The 20,823-nt window shown below is 32.7% G+C and overlaps 2 protein-coding genes across 3 annotated transcripts in view; one reads left to right on the top strand and one right to left on the bottom strand.

Moving 5' to 3' along the window:
- Positions 1 to 2,797: 2,797 nt before the first annotated feature.
- The window catches only part of LOC143534238 (CMP-sialic acid transporter 3-like), a 70,454-nt gene continuing 52,428 nt past the window's right edge, over positions 2,798 to 20,823 (top strand). Inside the window, exons 1-15 of one of the 2 annotated variants that reach the window (XM_077028773.1) lie at positions 2,801 to 3,064; positions 3,719 to 3,935; positions 4,483 to 4,599; positions 4,829 to 4,885; positions 5,014 to 5,091; positions 5,684 to 5,728; positions 5,914 to 5,973; positions 6,080 to 6,202; positions 6,368 to 6,445; positions 6,550 to 6,619; positions 7,347 to 7,454; positions 7,527 to 7,660; positions 7,746 to 7,822; positions 8,420 to 8,459; positions 8,577 to 9,055. In XM_077028773.1, the coding sequence (XP_076884888.1) occupies positions 3,765 to 3,935; positions 4,483 to 4,599; positions 4,829 to 4,885; positions 5,014 to 5,091; positions 5,684 to 5,728; positions 5,914 to 5,973; positions 6,080 to 6,202; positions 6,368 to 6,445; positions 6,550 to 6,619; positions 7,347 to 7,454; positions 7,527 to 7,660; positions 7,746 to 7,822; positions 8,420 to 8,459; positions 8,577 to 8,627 (1,209 nt within the window). In that variant the 5' untranslated portion in view covers positions 2,801 to 3,064; positions 3,719 to 3,764 and the 3' untranslated portion in view covers positions 8,628 to 9,055. Of the gene's footprint in view, positions 3,065 to 3,718; positions 3,936 to 4,482; positions 4,600 to 4,828; positions 4,886 to 5,013; positions 5,092 to 5,683; positions 5,729 to 5,913; positions 5,974 to 6,079; positions 6,203 to 6,367; positions 6,446 to 6,549; positions 6,620 to 7,346; positions 7,455 to 7,526; positions 7,661 to 7,745; positions 7,823 to 8,419; positions 8,460 to 8,576; positions 9,056 to 20,823 lie in introns of those variants that run through there. The other variant, XM_077028774.1, reaches the window with a different exon arrangement.
- On the bottom strand, positions 9,517 to 12,638 carry LOC143534236 (receptor-like protein EIX2). Its single transcript, XM_077028772.1, has 2 exons — positions 12,218 to 12,638; positions 9,517 to 12,145 (listed from the first exon to the last, which is right to left on the bottom strand). The coding sequence occupies exons 1-2, from the start codon at positions 12,622 to 12,624 to the stop codon at positions 9,769 to 9,771; spliced, it is 2,784 nt and encodes a 927-aa protein (XP_076884887.1). The 5' UTR covers positions 12,625 to 12,638; the 3' UTR covers positions 9,517 to 9,768.

The following is a 20,823-nucleotide window of genomic DNA, read 5'->3' as shown; positions in this document are numbered from 1 at the left end:
ATAGAGAACAAGTAAATTTATACTACATATACAAATTTCGGCCTAAAACGAGTGAATCTACACTACTGCGAAAAAAAACCCATAGGGGTCGGGCCACCCCATGCCCTCACTAAGTTTCGCCATTGATCACTGCAGCTCCCTTTTCTAGCTCATGCATACTCTGTCCTTACTCTTTTGGTGTAACTGGGCAAAGTCTCCTGGTGAGACAATTTGATTATATTTAGTTATCGTGTGCTTATGATCTGACTTTTATGCTTGTCTCTTTGACTTTGAAGATATGTTTTATGTTAATCTTGCTATATTTTAGGGCCGACATAGCTTTGTTCTGGTGAGGAGCCTATGTGCTTGTGCTTTATGTTGTGATCGCTTCTTGCACACAAGCAGAAAGCGAGAACCGTACCCACCCACGTCAGCACTTTTGGTTCATACTTGCCTATACTATATGTAGAAGTTGTACCTAAAAGGAAAATTTGCTAAGAAAGATAGTTAAAATGTTAAATTATAATTATTATTGTTCAATTTAAACAGACAGTGTATCAAGTGTTATGCATCTACTGTAATCGTTATTATTTTATTTATTATTATTTATTTTAACTATTTTATCTTAAGTTTATATATTAGATGAAGCCCAAAACCCTCATCCTCTTGTGTGACATCTTTCTTTCCTTTTATTTCATTCGTACTGTCATAATGCCACATTGTACGTGGATATCGATTTTGCTTAATTTGTTCTCACTTTTGTCGTCGTCCATTTAACTTTTCATCAGTTGTGTAAACTTAAAGAAACTTCTACCGTATAAAAAGGGGAAAATGTTCTCATGTTGACTGTGAAACTTAATCTCCATCTGGGTGAGAAAATTGGATGAGGGGCAAGACAACATGGCCTATGTTGGCTGGTGATACTAAACAAAAACACCGTTCCATCCCCTCACAGTGTTGTTCAATTAAATCCCGATATTAGTTTTCTGGATGATGTTGTTTGAAGACATTAGTGATGTACAACTCACCTGACTCAATTTACAATTCAAAACATTGATTGATGGTTAAGGATGCGAAAGATGAAGATTTACATGGTTGGTTAAGGATGCGAAAGATGAAGATTTACATGGTTTATGGATGTATGGATGCTCATCGATCGGATAACGGATTATCCGGTTCGGATTTGAAATTTTTAGGACCCGATCCAAATTAGGGGTGTTCCTACCCGATCCGAACTGATTTCAACTGAATTTGGTTTATCCGAAATAATCTGAATAACCAGAAATAAACCGTATAACAAACATTCAAACAAACGTCTAATTAAATAAAAATTCAAAACCAGATAATTAAAATAAAACGTACACAAACAAACGTCAAAATTTAAACAAAAGTCTAGTTAAATCCATGATCTATCATAAATTCATAAGTGTAAAAATTAAAACAGTACACGAATTAAACCAAACTTCAAATAATTAAAGCACATGTTATTTATTCGGATTATTCAGATATCCGAATAATCCGAAATATCTGAATGTTTTAGAAATCCCTATCTGAATCCGGATTGTTTATTCGGATCCATCAGATCCGAATATCCGAACAAGAATTCGGATTGGATTATTTAGGTTTCGGTTTTTGTCAGATTTCGGATTTCCTGAACAACCCTATATAGATGTAGTGAAAAACTCGCATAACACTGCTGAAAAGAGAGTGATAATGATGAGAGAGCCGGAGAAGATGAACCCCAACGCTAGGGATGGCAAAAAAAACCAAACCCGATGGGGAAAACCGAAACCCGCCCCGAACGGGGCGGGTTCGGGGACACTTAATCGGGGACGGGTCCGGGTTCGGGGTTTCCCCGTTTAAGTTAATCGGGTTCGGGGCGGGTATGGTATAGCCTGTACCCGCCCCGTATACCCGTTTAAAACCCGTTTAATTAAATATAATTTTTATATTTATATATAATATATTATTTATTATTTATTTTCCCAATAAGGCTGCCTAACCCATTTTCCCGTATACCCGTTTAAAACCAGTTTCCTACTTTCCCATTTGGCCATTTACCCTAACCCTAGAACAACCTCCCGCCCGCACGCCGCCGCGCATCTCTGATCTCACAGCCCGACTCGCCATTCTGCAGTCGTCGTTCCCCATTCTGCAGTCGCCGGACTCGCCATTCTGCAGTGAGTAGGCACAGCCCGTTCCCCATTCTGCAGTCGCCGCCGCGCATCTCGCCGGACTCGCCTGACTCGCCACCGCCGCGCATCTCCACAGCCCAGTGAGTAGTGGTTTCAAAATCTATTTTGATATATTTAGTTTCTGTTTTTGATAGATTCAAACTTTGTTTGATAGATTTAGTTTGATAGATTCAATCTATTTTTGATAGATTTAGTTTTGATAGATTCAAACTTTGTTTGATAGATTTAGTTAACAAGATTCTTGAACTGAATACATATATAGTTATTTGTTAACTGAGGTCAACACTCACTAACTCATTGTTCATTCTATTAGATCATTAGCCAACGCTTAATCCCATTGAGGCGTTGTCCAGAGCCTCGTAAAATCTCTTCTTGTCTACAAGCTTCGTCCCTCGTGATCTTAGAGGTTTCTTATAGCACCATAATATTAGTATCAAACAAACGTACTTCTAACCCATCTCATCAACTTCATGGCATAATTCAAAACCACTCTATAATTTAAAACATGCACATAACTACATTACAAGTCAAGACAAATAATTTGACTCAAAATACAAATTCCATCATTACATAATTACATTACATACATATACATATAAGCTGGCTGTATATATTTGTCGGTGACGTTTTCGTAGATCACAGCAACGCGTCAACCGTGCTGATAATAATAGTGTTGTAATTCTAAAGCAAAAACACCAAACTATACATTTCAATTCAAATCGATCTGCACAACAACAACAACAACCTCTCATCATATTCTCCACATCAATAATATTATTATTATTATTGTAACATCATCCTCTAGGGTTTATTTCGCGCCTTATTCTTCAACCGCTTACACTTCAATACCTGTTAAGCTGCCAGATCTCTGACTAATCATTATCATCAAGGTCTAATTCACTTTCAATTTCACGATTCATTTACTTCTTCATTAGTCTCGTGAACAATTTAGGTTTTGTTAATGTCAATTTGTAAGATCTGAGATCGGATGAGCTTAGTTTATCGTTTGATTTGTAATTCGTTACGGTTATGTGCCAGGATCTGATTGAATTAGGGTTTAGCATATATTATGCTTCATTACTTCACTTACTTGTGATGCTGTTATCAGTCAGAATTGTTTTTACCGTTCAGGTGATTAATAGATGCATATGGTGTGTGCTTTAACGTCGTTAGTTTAGGTTCTGGATTATTAATTTTTGTTGATTTATTCACAAATTATTTATTATTATTATTTTTAGATTATCAACATTTTTTTTTCAGTAGTTCAGAAGATTTATAGCTGTTAATTTAGGTTATGGATTATTAATTTATGCTGATTTATTCACAAATTATTATTATTATCATTATCAGTTTTTTTCAGCAGTTCAGAAGATTTATAGTTGTTAATTTAGGTTATAGATTATTAATTTATGCTGATTTATTCACAAATTATTATTATTATTATTATTATTATTATTTACAGTTCAGAAGATTTATAGGTTTTAATTTAGGTTATGGATTGTTAATTTTTGCTGATTTGTGTCGGTTGGAAATTGATGATGTAGATTTGATATTTAGAGGAAGTGAGTGAAGCTTAGCAGGAGGATTTGGATGATGAAACAAGGGATGATAGAATGCAGTGTCTGTCATTCCAAGTTGGTGAATCCGTCTGCAAAGACTGTGTCTAGGGCTTATGATCAACATAGGAGCAAGTTTTCGAAAAAGCAACGGGCGCTAAATGTTCTTTTGGTTGTTGGTGATTGCATGTTAGTTGGCTTACAGGTGATCTCTTGAGTCTTGACTCTTGTTATATATCATAAGAGTAGACTACAAGTGTCAGATTTGTCATTTTGTGTATCTTTGGGAAGTCTTTGCCTTTTTCTAAAGGAACTTTTGTCACCTATTGTAAGCCCTGCATTTATGTTTTATTAGATCACTCACCAGTTTCTAACAGTAATGAACAAACTCTTGATCACATAAGTGAAAAAGAGTTATGAGAGAATCTACCCGTTTACATATTCAAATTGCCTTTCTTAAGTGTTAACTCTCAATACTTTGTTAATACATTATCATTTTCTGCTTAAAGACCTGTAGAATTCACAAGGACTAAAATGCATTTTGATCAAACCAACACACTAAATTGTTTTCTGTAGTCAGTTGTGGGAGGTTTTCTGTTTATGGTATTAAATCTTTCTCATAAGAAGAGCAGTCTTTTAAATTCTAAACTGTTCTTAGTTGGAAGTTTTTTAGGCATATAAGTGGTGAATTATGTTTTTGTTGCGTAAGCTATTATTTACTATTGGCTTAGTGTCCTCATTTTCTTTTACAGCCAATTTTGGTGTACATGTCCAAGGTTGATGGAAAGTTCAAATTTAGCCCCATCAGTGTTAACTTTTTGACTGAATTTGCAAAGGTTATCTTTGCACTTATTATGCTTCTAATCCAGGTAAAGTTTTCTTATTTTAGATTTATCTACATTGTCTTTTATGTTGATCAGTTTTTTTCGGATCTAAGTTCTTTAAGAGTCGAGCAAAACTATATTCATTACCTGATTTTGTTCCTTTATTGTGTTAATTTCTAAATATATAGTGCCTATTTGACTTGGTATGGATTTTGTTCTTTTTTGCTAAAATTATATGGTTTTAGAAATTGTTTAATTCTTTCAATATTTGCAGGCTAGAAATCAGAAGGTCGGAGAAAAACCACTTCTTTCTGTCTCCAGTTTTGTACAGGTAATGTTACATGCTGTTTCTTCTTGCGCTTCAAGTTTTTCTTAACATTTTAGAGTTTATTGTGGCATTAATTCATTTTTGATAAAATACAAAGCTTGTAATCTGATGTCTACCATGTTTTTCTGCAGGCAGCCCGCAACAATGTGCTTCTTGCTGTTCCAGCATTCCTCTATGCTATCAATAACTATCTAAAGTTCACCATGCAGGTACTTATAATGTAGAATATCCTTCTGGTATAGTAACTTTTATGAATACATTTTAGTTTTTAGAAACTTGAAAATAATGAAACTTAGAATGTATTTCATAATGATTTCTGGTGATACTTTTCACTTATTTTATAATAGTTGTTTAGACATATTTACAGAAGTTTTACATAATTAGATGTTAAGATTCAAGATCTTTGGATTACTAAGGATGGTGAGAGTAGACACTTTTTGGTATTTCAACAAGAAAATTGATCAATTCTTAAAAAGTTCAAATGCTCCTGGACTTAATTAGCTCATACCTAACAAGGAACCCATATGATTTTATAGCAAAACAAAGGGGATGAAGAGAAAACATTAAAATGTTTTACAAGTCACTTATTAGCAAAATATGTGTAGAGCTTTATTTTTAGCTGATGAAGCATAGTGCTGTTATAAGTATAAGAAATAGCTTGAGTGCAAAATACATATTTAATCATTAAAACATAAAGCAAAATAATTTAGCAGTTGTTCTAGTAATATTGATCACATTGCTGATTTCGCTGTCTGCATATATCACTTGGAGCCGGTTATCTAACATGATAATATATTGCAGCTTTATTTTAACCCTGCAACTGTAAAGATGCTAAGCAATCTTAAGGTAATTTTCTATTGCTCACTTTAAGTTTTCATCCTTCCATCAATACACTTTAAGTTCATATCTATTGTTTTTCTCAATTTACGCAATACAAATTAAAGATATACTTCTGACACACACATATGTTCCGTATTTTGAATTTGTTTGTATTATTCTTATTGTACCTTAATTTCAACTGAATATTGAAGGTCTTAGTGATTGCTGTTCTGTTGAAGATGGTAATGAAGCGTCGATTTTCAATAATTCAGGTCTGTTACGAGTTCTTATTTTTATCACTTAGCTTATAGGATTCACTTTTCTGTCTGTGTTACCTGGTAATAATTGTTTAAACAAATCTCATTTTCTGTTTTCTAGTGGGAGGCTCTTGCTCTGTTGCTTATTGGAATTAGCATAAACCAAATGCGTTCGTTACCTGAGGGCTCAACCGCAATGGGGCTTCCAGTTGCAATGGGTGCTTATATCTACACATTTATTTTTGTACGTTAGTTTGCGTTCTTTGTACACTGATTTTGAGATATTGAAACAATCTACTGTGTAAATAAAGTTATTTAGTTAAAGAATTGATGCATACATTGGAACAGAAATGAATCCACTGTTACATTGTTCGTATAATTGAACTAACTTGAAAAGTGGAATATACAGGTTACTGTGCCATCTATGGCATCTGTTTTTAACGAATACGCATTGAAAAGCCAATATGATACAAGCATTTACATGCAGGTGAGTTTAAAATTGCATATTTGCATCCAAAAATTACCTTTTCATCTTTTTTTACTTGAGAATAACGTGTATGTTTTGAAATTTTAACCATGTTAAATTTGCAGAATTTATTTTTATATGGATATGGTGCTATATTCAACTTCTTGGGGATCATTGGAACGGTCATTATCAAAGGTACTAACTTTTGGATATAACTTATAAGGTCTCCAGAAATTATTGGTAGACGAACTAAACAAACGATTAAACACGAACAATTAAACGAACGAAGGTGCTTGTTCGTGTTTGTAGGTTAAGAAAATGAGTTTGTTTGTGTTAGTTTATTAACAGTTTAAAACGAACAGTTCATGAACGTAAATGAACACAAACGAACCAACTTACAACTGAATATAGATGAATGAACATCACTGGTAACATGTATTAGAAGTAAGCATGGGAATCAATATGTTGGACCTAAAAAAACCTATATCAAATTGTAACCGGTGATACGTTTATCTCATAAAACTAGACTAAATTGTAACGGGCAATAAAATACTTTAACGAATATGTAAACAAGCGAAGATAATCAAATGCAAATGAACAGACATGAACAAACTTAAGTGGACAAACATAAACGGGCGTTCACAAACATAAACGAACAAACAAGACATGTGCTCATGTACTTTCATTTATTTAATAACTGAAATTAATTGAACGTAAATGAATGAACAAACAAAAATGAACGTTCACGAACATCAGTGAGCGAACAAGACAATGAAGACATGTGTTCATGTACCCTCGTTTATTAATTAACCGAACATAAATGAATGTAAATCAGCAAACATAAACGAATGTTCACGGACATTAATGAGCAAACGATATGTGAAACAAACATAAGCGAACTTTGAAGGTATATTTTTTTCAGGCCCGGAAAGCTTTGATATTTTGCAAGGACATTCAAAAGCTACAATGCTTTTAATTATAAATAATGCAGCTCAAGGAATATTATCTTCATTTTTCTTCAAATATGCTGGTAAGATTTGATGCATTAGGTACATTAGTGAGTATGTGTATATATATTTAATACCTGGTTTGTTACGTGCAGATACCATTTTGAAAAAGTATTCTTCAACAGTTGCCACAATCTTCACGGGTTTTGCATCTGCAGCTTTGTTTGGTCACACTTTGACTATAAATTTTATGCTTGGAATTTCTATTGTTTTCATATCAATGCATCAGGTATTAAATCTCAGGTGTTTGTTCTCTCAAGTCTCAACTTGTATGGGATTTTGCTAAATTACCCCTCGTTTCATTTTATTTTTAGTTTTTTTCGCCTCTTGCAAAAGTTAAGGAAGAAGAAAATGGAGTGTTGGAATTGGAGCCAGTTCAGAGCAATCATAGGTACCCAAGTAGGCCTGTAAATGAACCGTTTGGAAGAAAATTCGTTTATTTTAACATACGAATGAACATGAACAAGTATATTTTTGTTCATTTGATTAAACGAGGGAACATGAACACATGTCTTGTGCTTTCATTTATGTTCGTGCAAGGTTGTTTGCATTCATTTATGCTCATTCGTTTCGTTCGTTTATTTTTCAACGTATTCATTTGAAATTTTTGGGCCAATTACAACTTAGTTTGGTTTTAATAAATTTCAGGCCCAACACGTTCTTCACATTTTTTTAACTGGTTTTTGCTTAGTTATGTTCATTCATTTACCGTTCGTTTATAGGACAGGCGTAAACAAACACGATCATGCTCATTTTCGTAACGAACGAACATAAACAAGCAAACCTCGTTCGTTTAATTGTTTATGTTCGATCGTTTGTTCTGTTTAAGTTAAACGAACACGAACATGCTTTGTTTGTATTCGTTCGGTTCGTTTACATGCCTATACCCTAGTGCTATGTACTGTTATGCCCTTCTGCTTAGTTTAATTTTAACTCTTTATCTTTTAGTTGTTACCTTATTAAATTTCCTTTTTTGACCTTTAAATAGGGACACATTCGTAAATATAGCAGCAGGGGCAAATGAAGAGGTACGCACAATTGCAATAAATGTGGTTTAATGTTTTAACATGTTTTTTTTAGATTTATCTTATTGACTTCTAATTTTCATTTACTAAAACTGTTTAATTTGTATCATATGTATACAGGCGAGTCATCGTGTAGAATCTGATGAAAGAAGGCCGCTACTTCCTACATAAATTGAAGGTCAATGCAGGTTTCTTCTTTCAAGTATTTTTTGTGTTCTATTTATCAGAGGAAAATAGCTTTTACGTGTGTCGGGGTATTATGGTCAATGTGGATATCGTTGAAAAAGTGTACCTTGCTTACAACCAATCAAAATACGATCTAAGATAGTGAAATTGGCTGTGTTTTTGGACTTTACTGTCATCGTATACATGTTAAGATAGAAAAATCAGCAATTTATTTGTGTTGTTCATTGAGTTTAGACAACCCATTAATTCAAATTTTGTTTATTTTCCACTATGGACTCTTGATTAGCAGTTTTTATGGTTGTCTAAGTCTTGGAAGAATTACAAGAATTTTGGATGTGTAATATGGGCTTTACCCACGTGTAACTTGAACCTCATCTTGATTGCATTTTATTGAGTTTTGTTTTATTGCTGCATGAATACGTGTAACTTGACCCTCTATCAATGGCAGAGGCGAAAATTAACAGGTGACGAGTCAATAAATTACACACTAGAAAGACTAGGAAAAAACATAAAGATAAAGAAATGAACATCATGAAGCAGTTTGTAGTCAGTTAATGCACTAGAAAGAGAGAGCCAGTTAAAAGACAATATGAAATAGTCAGTTTTTAAAACTGGTTGGCTTTTAGACTATAGTGTCATCTTATACACGTTAAGAAGACATAAATGGGTTGAAACACGTTTGGGTCATAACGAGCAGTTTTAAACCAACTACCGACTCATATTTTGTTAATTGGTTAAATCTTGTAAAAATTATAAGAATTTTGGATTGTGTTTAATCCGGCTTTATGAGCATTAACACAAACTTGAGGCTTGAGAGCTAATGCGTACTCTGTGCAATGAACACAAGTTATAGCTGTTGACAGTAACATGCTTATTTTTGTTATATGAAATTAGTTGATGAATCTTTGTTCAAGATGCCTTATTTCACACCACAAAGAGACATGGCCACTCATTTTATTGATATTGGGGAATTTAAACCACATGCCAAATACAAGTGAAACATGACTTTTACACACATGATATAGGAACACGAATACACTGAATAAAATAACATAAAAAGTAGGAAACTCAAAACATAAAAGAAGAAACATAAAATGCAGACTACTAACTATGCATGTGCACCCCGTTACCATTTTAAATCAAACACCATCACCTTTACATAAACCCAGTCTTTCATGCAATTAAAATAGTGAAAAAAAGCATTCCTCCCACGACGATTGACAAGTAAAGTCCCACATGCTATCCAAAATCCAGTTGCAAAGCCAGTAGAACCACCTATATAAAACCATCTCTCAAGTTCATCGACTCCTTCACCACCACCCTCACTTTGACCAACGGCACGAGGTATCTCTAACTCTTTATCTCCAGGGCAATATTTGGTCAAGGGAGGTCCACACAATCCTTTATTTTTGGTGTACCTTGAAGGTTCAAAAGACTGGAGTTGAGTACTCAATGGAATTCTCCCCGACAATTCATTACATGAGACATCTAGATAATCTAATGAAGTCATTTCAGACATGCTTGTTGGCATCCGTCCTGAAAGTTTGTTTCTAGATAGATCCAATTGTAGAAGACTTTTCATCAGACCAATTTTTGATGGTATCTCTCCGTGGAGAGCGTTCATTGACAGGTTCAATGCAATCAATTCATGGAGATTCGTTAGTTCATCCGGGACCCTTCCTGTTAAATTGTTGCAAGATAAATCAATGCTCTTCACCATTCCTAGAGTGTTGCGAAACTCACGTACACTTCCCTGCCACTTCATCATCTCATAGTCAACATAGTCGATATTTTCATAGAAAACACCCAAGGTCGTTTGGTTATTCTCAGTGTAAAAATAAACATGGTGCACATTTTGGTAAGGAGAGAATCCACCTTGAACCATGGCAGTTAGATTATTGAAGCATGAGGGGATGGTTCCATTGAGGTTGTTCATTGACAAGTCAAGAATTTGTAGATTTACCAGGTGACATAATTGTAAAGGGATGCTTCCAACGAAGTAATTTGATGTCAAGCTAAGAACATACAACCCTGATAACTTTTCTCCTATCCAATCAGGCACGTGACCAGAGAACTTGTTGCCTTTCAACTCCAAAAATGTTAACCTGGTGCAACTCTTTAAAGATAGTGGCAGTTCTCCAGATAAGTTGTTGTTATATAAATACAAAGCCTCGAGATTGATCAAATACTCAACTGAAGATGGAATCTTTCCGGACAGATTGTTTTGTCCTAGATTAAGAACTCCTAGCTCTTTAAAATGCCACAAACAGTCTGGAATTTTTCCTGTGAATGAGTTCTGTGAGAGATCAAGGGACAATACCTTCCCATCAACAATTTGGCATAAAAATGAGATTTCTCCATAGAACTTGTTTCTGGAAAGGTCTAACTGAAACAAACTGGAAGAAACATGTTCTATAGAACCATAAAAGTTGTTAGAACTCAAATTTATGTTTGAATATCCAGAATCAAAATTCGATAACAAATCTGTTACTTTCCCGGTAATGTTGTTGGAGGAGAGATCCAAACCATGCAATTGAGAAGGCCACATGTTCCAAAACTTCACAGGAATTGCGTCTGAAATACCCGCGTTGGCAATGTCAAGAGATGTAAGATTTTTTAGTGTTTGAATCCATTTGAGGAAGCCAGGTCCTAGCTTGCAAGACCTCAAAGAAATACTCTCTATATAAGAATGGTTTGGCATGTGAGGTTCTGAAGGAAATCCTTCAATTGAGTTGTTTGAAAGATCCAAATACCAAAGGTTTGACTTTCCAATGTTCTCAGAGATGGCTCCTTTAAGAGAATTGGAAGAAACATCTAGTTCTTGAAGCTTGGGTAGGTCCCACACTTTTTCACTTATTGTTCCATTTAACATATTATTAGAAAGGTGTAAAGACACCAAGGATGTAAACTGTTGGATATTATCAGGCAATGACCCTGTGAATTGGTTGTATCCAGCATTCAAAGTTTGTAATGCAACTGATATGCACCCAGACAAGTTGCATAGAAAATCAGAAAATCTGAAAGCTGCAGTGTTGTTTATAAAATATAAAGATGTCAAACCACAGAGGCTTCCAAGATATCTGGGAATCCCATCTAAGTTGTTGCCAGAGAGATCAAGATGCACAAGTCTATTACTAGTTAATTGGAACAACCAGTGATACATGGATGAGTTGAGATTGTTGTCACCGAGATAAAGGTGAGTAATAGATGAAGAAGGAGAAGAGTTGACATATGAAGAATATGGATGTGTGACCTGTGAGAGGTCACATTCTGTTAAGTATAAATCAGACAGCTTCTGTAGGCTTTGAATCACATTTACCCAGTTACTGGCTTTAGCAAGAGAAGTACCTGACATATCAAGTACCTCCAAATGTGACAAACGAGACAACCAATCAAGGTTTTCAATTGTACATCCTCCAAGTGAAAGATGTTGCAAGTTGGTGATGTTTCCAATTTCTGGAGGGATGGTTCCATGAAAAGAATTGAAGGAAAGGCCAAGATACCTTAACTGAGTCATGGAACCAAAGAACATGGGAATGGTTCCATGAAAAGAATTGAAGGAAAGGTCAAGATACCTTAACTTGGTTAAGGAAGCGATGGACATGGGAATGGTTCCATGAAAGTCATTTAAGGAAAGGTCAAGATGATTCAAGTAGCTTAAGTTAAGCAAGGAAGGACTGATCTTGCCTTGAAGTTGTGCATAGTGCAAGTAAAGGGTTGTAACATGACCTGTTTGGTTGTTGCAGGTGACTCCCTCCCAGTTACAACAATCATTGGTTGCTTCTTGCTCACGTGTCCATGTAGAGAGACGGCCATATGGGTCTTGATGAACATTTTCTTTGAAATGAAGAAGAGCATGTCTCTCCTTATCGATGCATTGCAGTCGGTGGCCAAGGGGAGTACTGGCACTTGTAATCTTTAACGATAACAAGAAAAGTGAAAAAACAAGAGGCGGAAACTTATGACAAATATTATTTGCCATAATTGCTTTAGGAGTGTGTTGATGATTTTTTTAATATGATATATCAACACATATGCACATAACAAGCTTTATATAAATTCAAGTTTGAAGCTGGCAAACTCGATTTAGACGTGAATAGTGATCCATTAATAGAGATGTGGGTCACTCTGTATTTTATAATATTTAGGAATGAATTAACTAACCTCTTCACCGTCACAGCAGGATTTTAATTTTAACCATATTCTGGAGTGCCCCGTCAACAAACAATCACATATATAAATTTGACAATTCCCCTTTTTTTCCAAAGGTTAATTGATTTGTTCATAGCTTTCGTTATGCGATGGAGGGGTATTTAAAAAAGTCCGAATATGAATACGCATCCAAAAATCCGAGATTTGGATAGTCATTTTTGAAAATTTTCAGATAGTGATTTTGAAAATTTTTTGAACGAATTCTCACGCTTCTTATTTGTGTCTCGCTTTGTATTTTAACATTTTCCCTCGAGTAAAGTGTGAAAATCATCCATAAGGTTTGGTCAATATGCGATTTTCGTCCGGAAAAATCATTGACGTTTCCCACTTCTTGCCAATTAAGTTCAAATTGTTAACTTCGTTAATATTTTAACGTTAAACTAGGGCCAAATGCTAAGTTCAAGTTGGATTCAATCCAATTACTTTGACTTCAGTTGTTACAATTACTTTGACCATAAAAGCTTGTTAATTTGGTTTCAGTTTTAAGAGATAAACGAGCTGTTTGTGGTATGAGGAAATTATTGGTTGCGCGTGCATGGATACAACTGGTTGCCGGAAATTAACGTTTCCAGATCTGTAAAATATCTGAACCATCACTGACTCTTTTGACACTTTACTCTTTTCCTTTATTAGTATATATTTGAATTTGATTTCAAGAAGCTTCCGTTGTATTGTTAAAGCTACTAGTTACTTTCTGAACCAGCTCAAACTCAAATAGTATGAGTAACAAATGAAAGGCTTGTCTTGGGTTATACATACACCAGGTAGGTTATTCATACACCAGGAGACCCTATACGAGTCATATTGGGTCTATACGACCCGTATATGTGCATCGTCAAGTCATTTTCAATCAAGAAGTGTCAAGTTTTATTTCTTTGTATCGTATAGGCCCTATACAAGCCGTATAGGGGCTATACGAGTTGTATAGCCCCTATACGATCCGTATAGGGCTATACGACTAATATAGGGTCTGTTTGACTCGTAAATCACAAATTATTAAAATAACATCCGAGTTGGTTAGAAACTAGAAACACGTAATTCAAAAGTAAATATTTTGCTCCATACATAACAACCTATGTACAACATGAGCGTTTCGGGATAACGACTTTTTAGATGTGTTAATGCAATCTATTTCAAAAAAGAACCTCCATGTTTCTTATAAAGCAACACACAAATCTTACATGGTTGGAGAAAAAAAAATTGATTCATGGTCCATACGGGTCATATACCACCTATACGAGTCGTATAGACCATAAAATAATTATAAATCTCTGGTCAAAGTACATGCTAGCATGCTGTATATATGATTCGTATAGAACATATACGACTCGTATAGATCAGACGAGTTACATGGGCTATACGAGCTGAAAAATCTATACGGCTCGTACATGGTCTATACAACTCATATAGACTGCAAAAGGCCGCGACACTGTCACCTTCGTACGCATGTAATAAATTAGGGCTATACGACTCGTATAGGCCCTATACGAGCCGTATAGCCTTATTCACACACCAGGGGATGGTGTTTGTATATAACCACCCCAAATGAAAATATGGTAGTTTACTTTTTGAAACTAATGACTTTTTTAACCCGCTCAAACGGGCTCTAGTCAAATTTAAAAGTTTTAACAAAACTTTGAATTAAAAGGCTTTTAAAAACAAAAAGAAACATGACCTGAGGAAGAGTAATCTTTTTTTTAAAGAGGTTAATTAACCATTTAACCACTTTAATTGTTTGGAAAAATATTTGTGTTATAAGTTGATGTGGTAGAATAGGCTGGTAAAGATTTGTAATGCCTCTAAATGGGGTTCTTTTAAATTTAATGAATAGGTACACAATCAACTTTTACAGCTTTTATATTGTCAAGTTTAAACTAATAAAAATCAGATTATAAAATAAAGAATATTGGATTTTAATAATTCAAACTTTGTCTTATTGATTGGCTGTTTTTAAGCTAAACTTTAAAAACGTATGACAACAGTCTCAAGTTTCGACCTCTTGGCCGCCAACGAGTTTTTCACTAACAGGGTTACATTTCGTTAGTTTTTGATGACGTGTACGATGATGTGGCAAAAATAGCGACGTGGACTGCTTATGTAGTAAAACATTATTTTTAAATTTAAATTAAGTTTTTCTAACCAAAATAAAAGAACCGAACTACTTTCTTAAACAAAAATAAGTATCCCGACTACTTTTCTAACAAAAATAAACTAACCAAACCACTTTTGTTAACAAAAATAAATGAACCAAACGACTTTTCTAACAAAAATAACGAACCGAACCATTTTTTTAAACAAAAATAAACGAACCAGACTACATTTTTTTTTTACCAAAAATGAACCGAACCACTTTTTTTTCTAATAAAAACCAATGAAACGAACCACTTTATTTTTAACAAAAATAAACGAACCTGCTAACAGTCAAGGATGCCGGCTAAAAAATTAGGGATGTAGGCTAATTTTAGCCACACTTGACACGTGTCGAATTTGTATTGGTTGAAAGTGGATCCCGTTTACTTCACAAAATTCAGTGCCCATAAAATGACGACTAAGACTTATCCAGGTACCAAAAATTGGCGGCTAAGTCTTAGGCATGTTTATTTTAAAATTTGGATCAAACATGTTTATTTTGGTAATTTCCCTTATTAAAATCCAATATCTCTAAAAAAAAAAACTATATAATCACATTAATTGTTTATCGTCATTCATTACTATGCTCAAACTTGATTTTATTATGTATTTATTTTAAACAAATGATCTTTTTAACAAACATACTTTTCTAATGGTTCAAATTTGATTTGTACATATCAAACAATTACTACAAGAAATTGGGGTCATTACCAACACATATTTTACCTACACATGTAAATGTGTGGGTACATACCTACACATGTTTGTATATGTGTGGATTAAATGTTATAATATATTTTCATAATAATTAACACTTAATATGTGTTGGTAATACCCTTTAGCCACGCTTGGTGTTGGTGGGAAAATTTCCCTCAAAATTAAATAAATATAAAATTACCTACACATTTGACAACTTTTAATTATGCGTAGGTACCAAAAATTGGCGGCTAAGTCTTAGGCATGTTTATTTTAAAATTTGGATCAAACATGTTTATTTTGGTAATATCCCTTATTAAAATCCAATATCTCTAAAAAAAAAACTATATAATCACATTAATTGTTTATCGTCATTCATTACTATGCACAAACTTGATTTTATTATGTATTTATTTTAAACAAATGATCTTTTTAACAAACATACTTTTCTAATGGTTCAAATTTGATTTGTACATATCAAACAATTACTACAAGAAATTGGGGTCATTACCAACACATATTTTACCTACACATGTAAATGTGTGGGTACATACGTAACATGTTTGTATATGTGTGGATAAAATGTTATAATATATTTTCATAATAATTAACACTTAATATGTGTTGGTAATACCATTTAGCCACGCTTGGTGTTGGTGGGAAAATTTCCCTCAAAATTAAATAAATATAAAATTACCTACACATTTGACAACTTTTAATTATGTGTAGGTACCAAAAATTGGCGGCTAAGTCTTAGGCATGTTTATTTTAAAATTTGGATCAAACATGTTTATTTTGGTAATTTCCCTTATTAAAATCCAATATCTCTAAAAAAAACTATATAATCACATTAATTGTTTATCGTCATTCATTACTATGCTCAAACTTGATTTTATTATGTATTTATTTTAAACAAATGATCTTTTTAACAAACATACTTTTCTAATGGTTCAAATTTGATTTGTACATATCAAACAATTACTATAAGAAATTGGGGTCATTACCAACACATATTTTACCTACACATGTAAATGTGTGGGTACATACCTACACATGTTTGTATATGTGTGGATAAAATGTTATAATATATTTTCATAATAATTAACACTTAATATGTGTTGGTTCCTTTAGCCACGCTTGGTGTTGGTGGGAAAATTTCCCTCAAAATTAAATAAATATAAAATTACCTACACATTTGACAACTTTTAATTATGTGTAGCTATATTATCTACACATATGTAAAAAAACTAATAAAAGTTTAGGTAACTAATAAAGTTTAGTAACACATAATACTTGTAACTAATTGTGTAGATAACTTAAATATGTAATTTTTTGTTTTAGTTTTTCAAAATGACATGGCAAATAAATACCTACACATATTTAAAAATGAACAATATATGTAGATATTTGTTTCATATAAATTAAGTAATAATTTTATTTTTAGATGACATGGCAAAATAACTACCTACACATATTTAAGAATGCATAATATGTGTGGATATTGTATACGTATAAATGTAGTATATAAATGCTTTATTTTTTAGGAAATGACGTGGTTAAATAGATACAGACAAATATTTATTAAATTTACAACATGTGTAGATATTGGATACACATTATAAGAAAAATGATCACTAGGGACTAAATTATTTGGTTCATTAAGGGATAGCAATGAGACCCCAACCCGATGGAAAACCTGAAATCCGACACAATTGGACGGGTAATAACCATCCTATTAGGGTATGTGAAGGTTTTGGGATTAGTTTTTTCATGGGTTCAGGATGGGCATGAGATTTCTAATATATTTGATTACCTGATCCGGTTACCCGATATCATAACCCTATTTATCCGATTATGTACCAGATAATTTTCCTATTTTTTGTGTTTGTGACCCAAAACGATAATACTACAAGGTACAAAAATAAATTTGTACTTGTTACTATCGTTTTTGATGATTTGATATAAATGCGTAGAGAACCCCATGTATGCTTTTTTTTTCTCTTTACGGATTTAATGGTTATTCGTATGCTGGATTTGAATTTGTTAGTGTCAAATTTGTATATCTTCAAAAGTGTATGCGTGTCTTTTCTCTTAAAACATGAAAAATGGTATTTGTACTACTAAGTCATTTACTATTTAGGACTATCTTAGGAGAAATAAGAAGACTAGGTAAATTATTTTCCTTGCCTTTGAAAAAACATTCATTCAATAATTCGTTATTATTAGTAGCACCATGGGTACTACTCAGAAGCCAAAGCGTCTTACTTATGAGGAATTAGTGGATGCACTTAAAACATTTAAAGATAAATGTGTGATTACGGAACAACCATTGATTGATCATAATACCATGCCTCCTCCATCAAAAATATCAGGAATAACAAACAGTGATTCGTCAGAGTATGTTGAAAATAGTGATGAGTGATGTACTTTTAGTCATTTCCGTTAACCTAAAAGACTTGGTAGTTTTGTTTTGTAAGTTGAATTACTTCAATTTCTAGAACTTGTATTGTAATTTTAATGTTTGTAATTTGTATGATGATGTTTTAATATTATTAATTAAGAATGGTAAATTATGTCATGGGTTTCTATGTTATTTGCATATTTTATATTAATTTATATATATATATATATAATTATCTACACATATTAGGTTAAATGTTCACATCTAAGCATCTTTTTTACCAACACATTTATGTTTCTTAGATACATATTTTGAAATCAATGCCTACACATTGATCACCTTTACCCACACATAAATTACTTTTACCTACACATATACTTGTGACACGTGGCAACACTTTGTTTGAAATTCCACGTCACTAGCCGCATCACCATCCACGTCATCAGCCACGTCACTGTCCACATCACCAGGCACGTCAGCTGCCACCAAAGTAAAATGTTATACTTTTAACCACACATATTTATTAGTATTAGCCACACTTATATGTGTAGGTATAGCCTTCTATGTACCCACACATAATTGATGTGTGAGTATTGATCTATCTCAACAGTCCCGAGGCAACACATTATGACACTTAAATTATGTGAAGGTAAAGACAACCACCAACACAAAACATGCATTTACCCACACATACTATGTGTTGTTAAAGACCCAAATTTCTTGTAGTGCAACTTGATTTTCGTTCACCTTCCATGACCACGAAGATGTTTGGACCGAGGAACATACAAGATTAAAGGTAACAGGATAAGCTACTTATTTGTCCTGATTAGGCGTCCAAAGACTCTAGACCGAGTCTCGCCAATTTGTATTTATTACATTGTTTTCCATCTTGTTTTGTTCCTAAAATCACGTGACACGAATTTAAAACACAAACTAAGGATCAAATTAAGAAAGCACCATATTAATTTTCTTTATTATACTTTCACTTGGGCCCATGTATTTTGTGGAAAATTTGTGTGGAACTATGAGACTAAAGATCATGAGATATGTTCATTATTTGCCTGGACTAGACGTTCAAAGACTTTCAAGTCAGTCTTGGCTATTTGTACTTATTATGTCTTTTTTCAATCATATTTTGGTCCTAATTTAAGGACCCTGATAAAGAAAGCAACATCTAACTAAACTACTAAAGCAATAGGCTTTAAGTCCATATCCCCCTTTCTATTGATTGATTCTTATACTTTCCATGTATATCAATGTCTTCTCTAACTTTCAACTTAATAAAATAAATCAATAATATATTAAAATAAGATTCATCAATGCTATTAAAGTATTATCTTTCCTCTTTCATTTAATGTTTAATTTTTCATTTTGAATATTCTAATTAATGTAATATTTTAAAATCGTAGCTATAGTTTTGAAAACCAAATATTCAAAATTTCATTTTGAATATTTTATTATTTTTGGTTGATTTCATTCACCACCTTTGTTAATCTTTTTTAGATAATATATAATATATAATTTAGATAATTATTTGATATTTCATCAATAGAAGAGATTACGGATTTAATATAGAGATTACGGATAATATATATATAATATAGAGAGATTATCGATTTAAAATATTAAAATTTTGTTAAAATATTATATTTATATAAATTTTCAAGGTGGTGAATGGTTTGATTAAATTTAGGAAAGGATGACCCATTTGATTAAGGAAATGGTTTAATTACGGAATTTGTAAATTTGAATTAATTATTATCTGTTCTTTGAATGTAATTAATTTGTAAATTTGAATTAATTATTGTACAAATTATGGTGTAAATTTGAATTAATTAACAATCATTAAGTTTTACTATAATTACGGATGTTGACCCATTGACTTAATTACGGTCATTAAGTTTTAACAATTATAATACAAATCTATTGACTTATTATTGTTTAATAATAACAAATCCATTCACACCTTATATGAATTACATTACATAATATATGGTGTTACAATTGATGATTAATTATATTATTGTAAATAATAATATAATTAGTAACTTATATTTTTACATTATGTTACATTGGATTTTAGAAAATTAGGCATTTTAGAAAATTCAAAAATTTGGAAATATATTATTTGTATTTCTAATCTAATTATGTAACATTGCATATTATTTGAAAATCCATTAATTACGATTTCCCTTCTATTCGTTCATACTATAACTTTTTTGAAAATTTTTGAAATTTCCTAAATTTATGTTTCTAATCAATTACATGTATACCTTCCTTCTATAATTTAGTCTACCCTAATTCATTTCGTATAAATACGTACATTTGATAGGCTAATTCTTACACCATCAAAGCCTCTTTAGTAAAAACGATTAGCTTTGTGCCAATGTTTTTACTTTTTGTTGTTTATAAATCTTCCATTTTCATCTTTCATTTTTTTGCTTAAAAGTGTTATTGTTCCTAAATGATTTTTTTTGTTTTTCTAAATTTTCACTGATATGCTAAAAGTAGTCAAATAAAAACACGCTAATCTAGACACTAAGTAATAAATTCTAGACTCGTAAACTTAACTAAACTACTAACCGGCAAGTGTACCGGTCGACTCTAGTACAATTTAGTAAGTCCGGATATCGAACCCACAGACTCTTTAGATTACGTAAATTAACTAATTAGACTCAACTAACTGACACGACTATTTATTTTATATTATTAAAGGGGGGTTTTAAAATAATTAAATATTAA

Source organism: Bidens hawaiensis, unplaced genomic scaffold (genome assembly GCF_021521415.1).
Source record: "Bidens hawaiensis isolate Kalapana, Puna unplaced genomic scaffold, B.hawaiensis_p1.1 tig00010124_1, whole genome shotgun sequence".
Taxonomy (NCBI): domain Eukaryota; kingdom Viridiplantae; phylum Streptophyta; class Magnoliopsida; order Asterales; family Asteraceae; genus Bidens; species Bidens hawaiensis.
The sequence above is the reverse complement of the archived record's forward strand: the minus strand, read 5'-3'. Positions and strand labels throughout refer to the sequence as shown.

Bases quoted from the DNA above. Each gene is read 5' to 3' on its own strand.
- LOC143534236 (XM_077028772.1), bottom strand. From the start codon at position 12,624: ATGGCAAATAATATTTGTCATAAGTTTCCGCCTCTTGTTTTTTCACTT. The intron at 12,146-12,217 runs GTATCTTGACCT...GACTCAGTTAAG, and splicing joins GCTTCCTTAACCAAGTTAAG to GTATCTTGGCCTTTCCTTCA.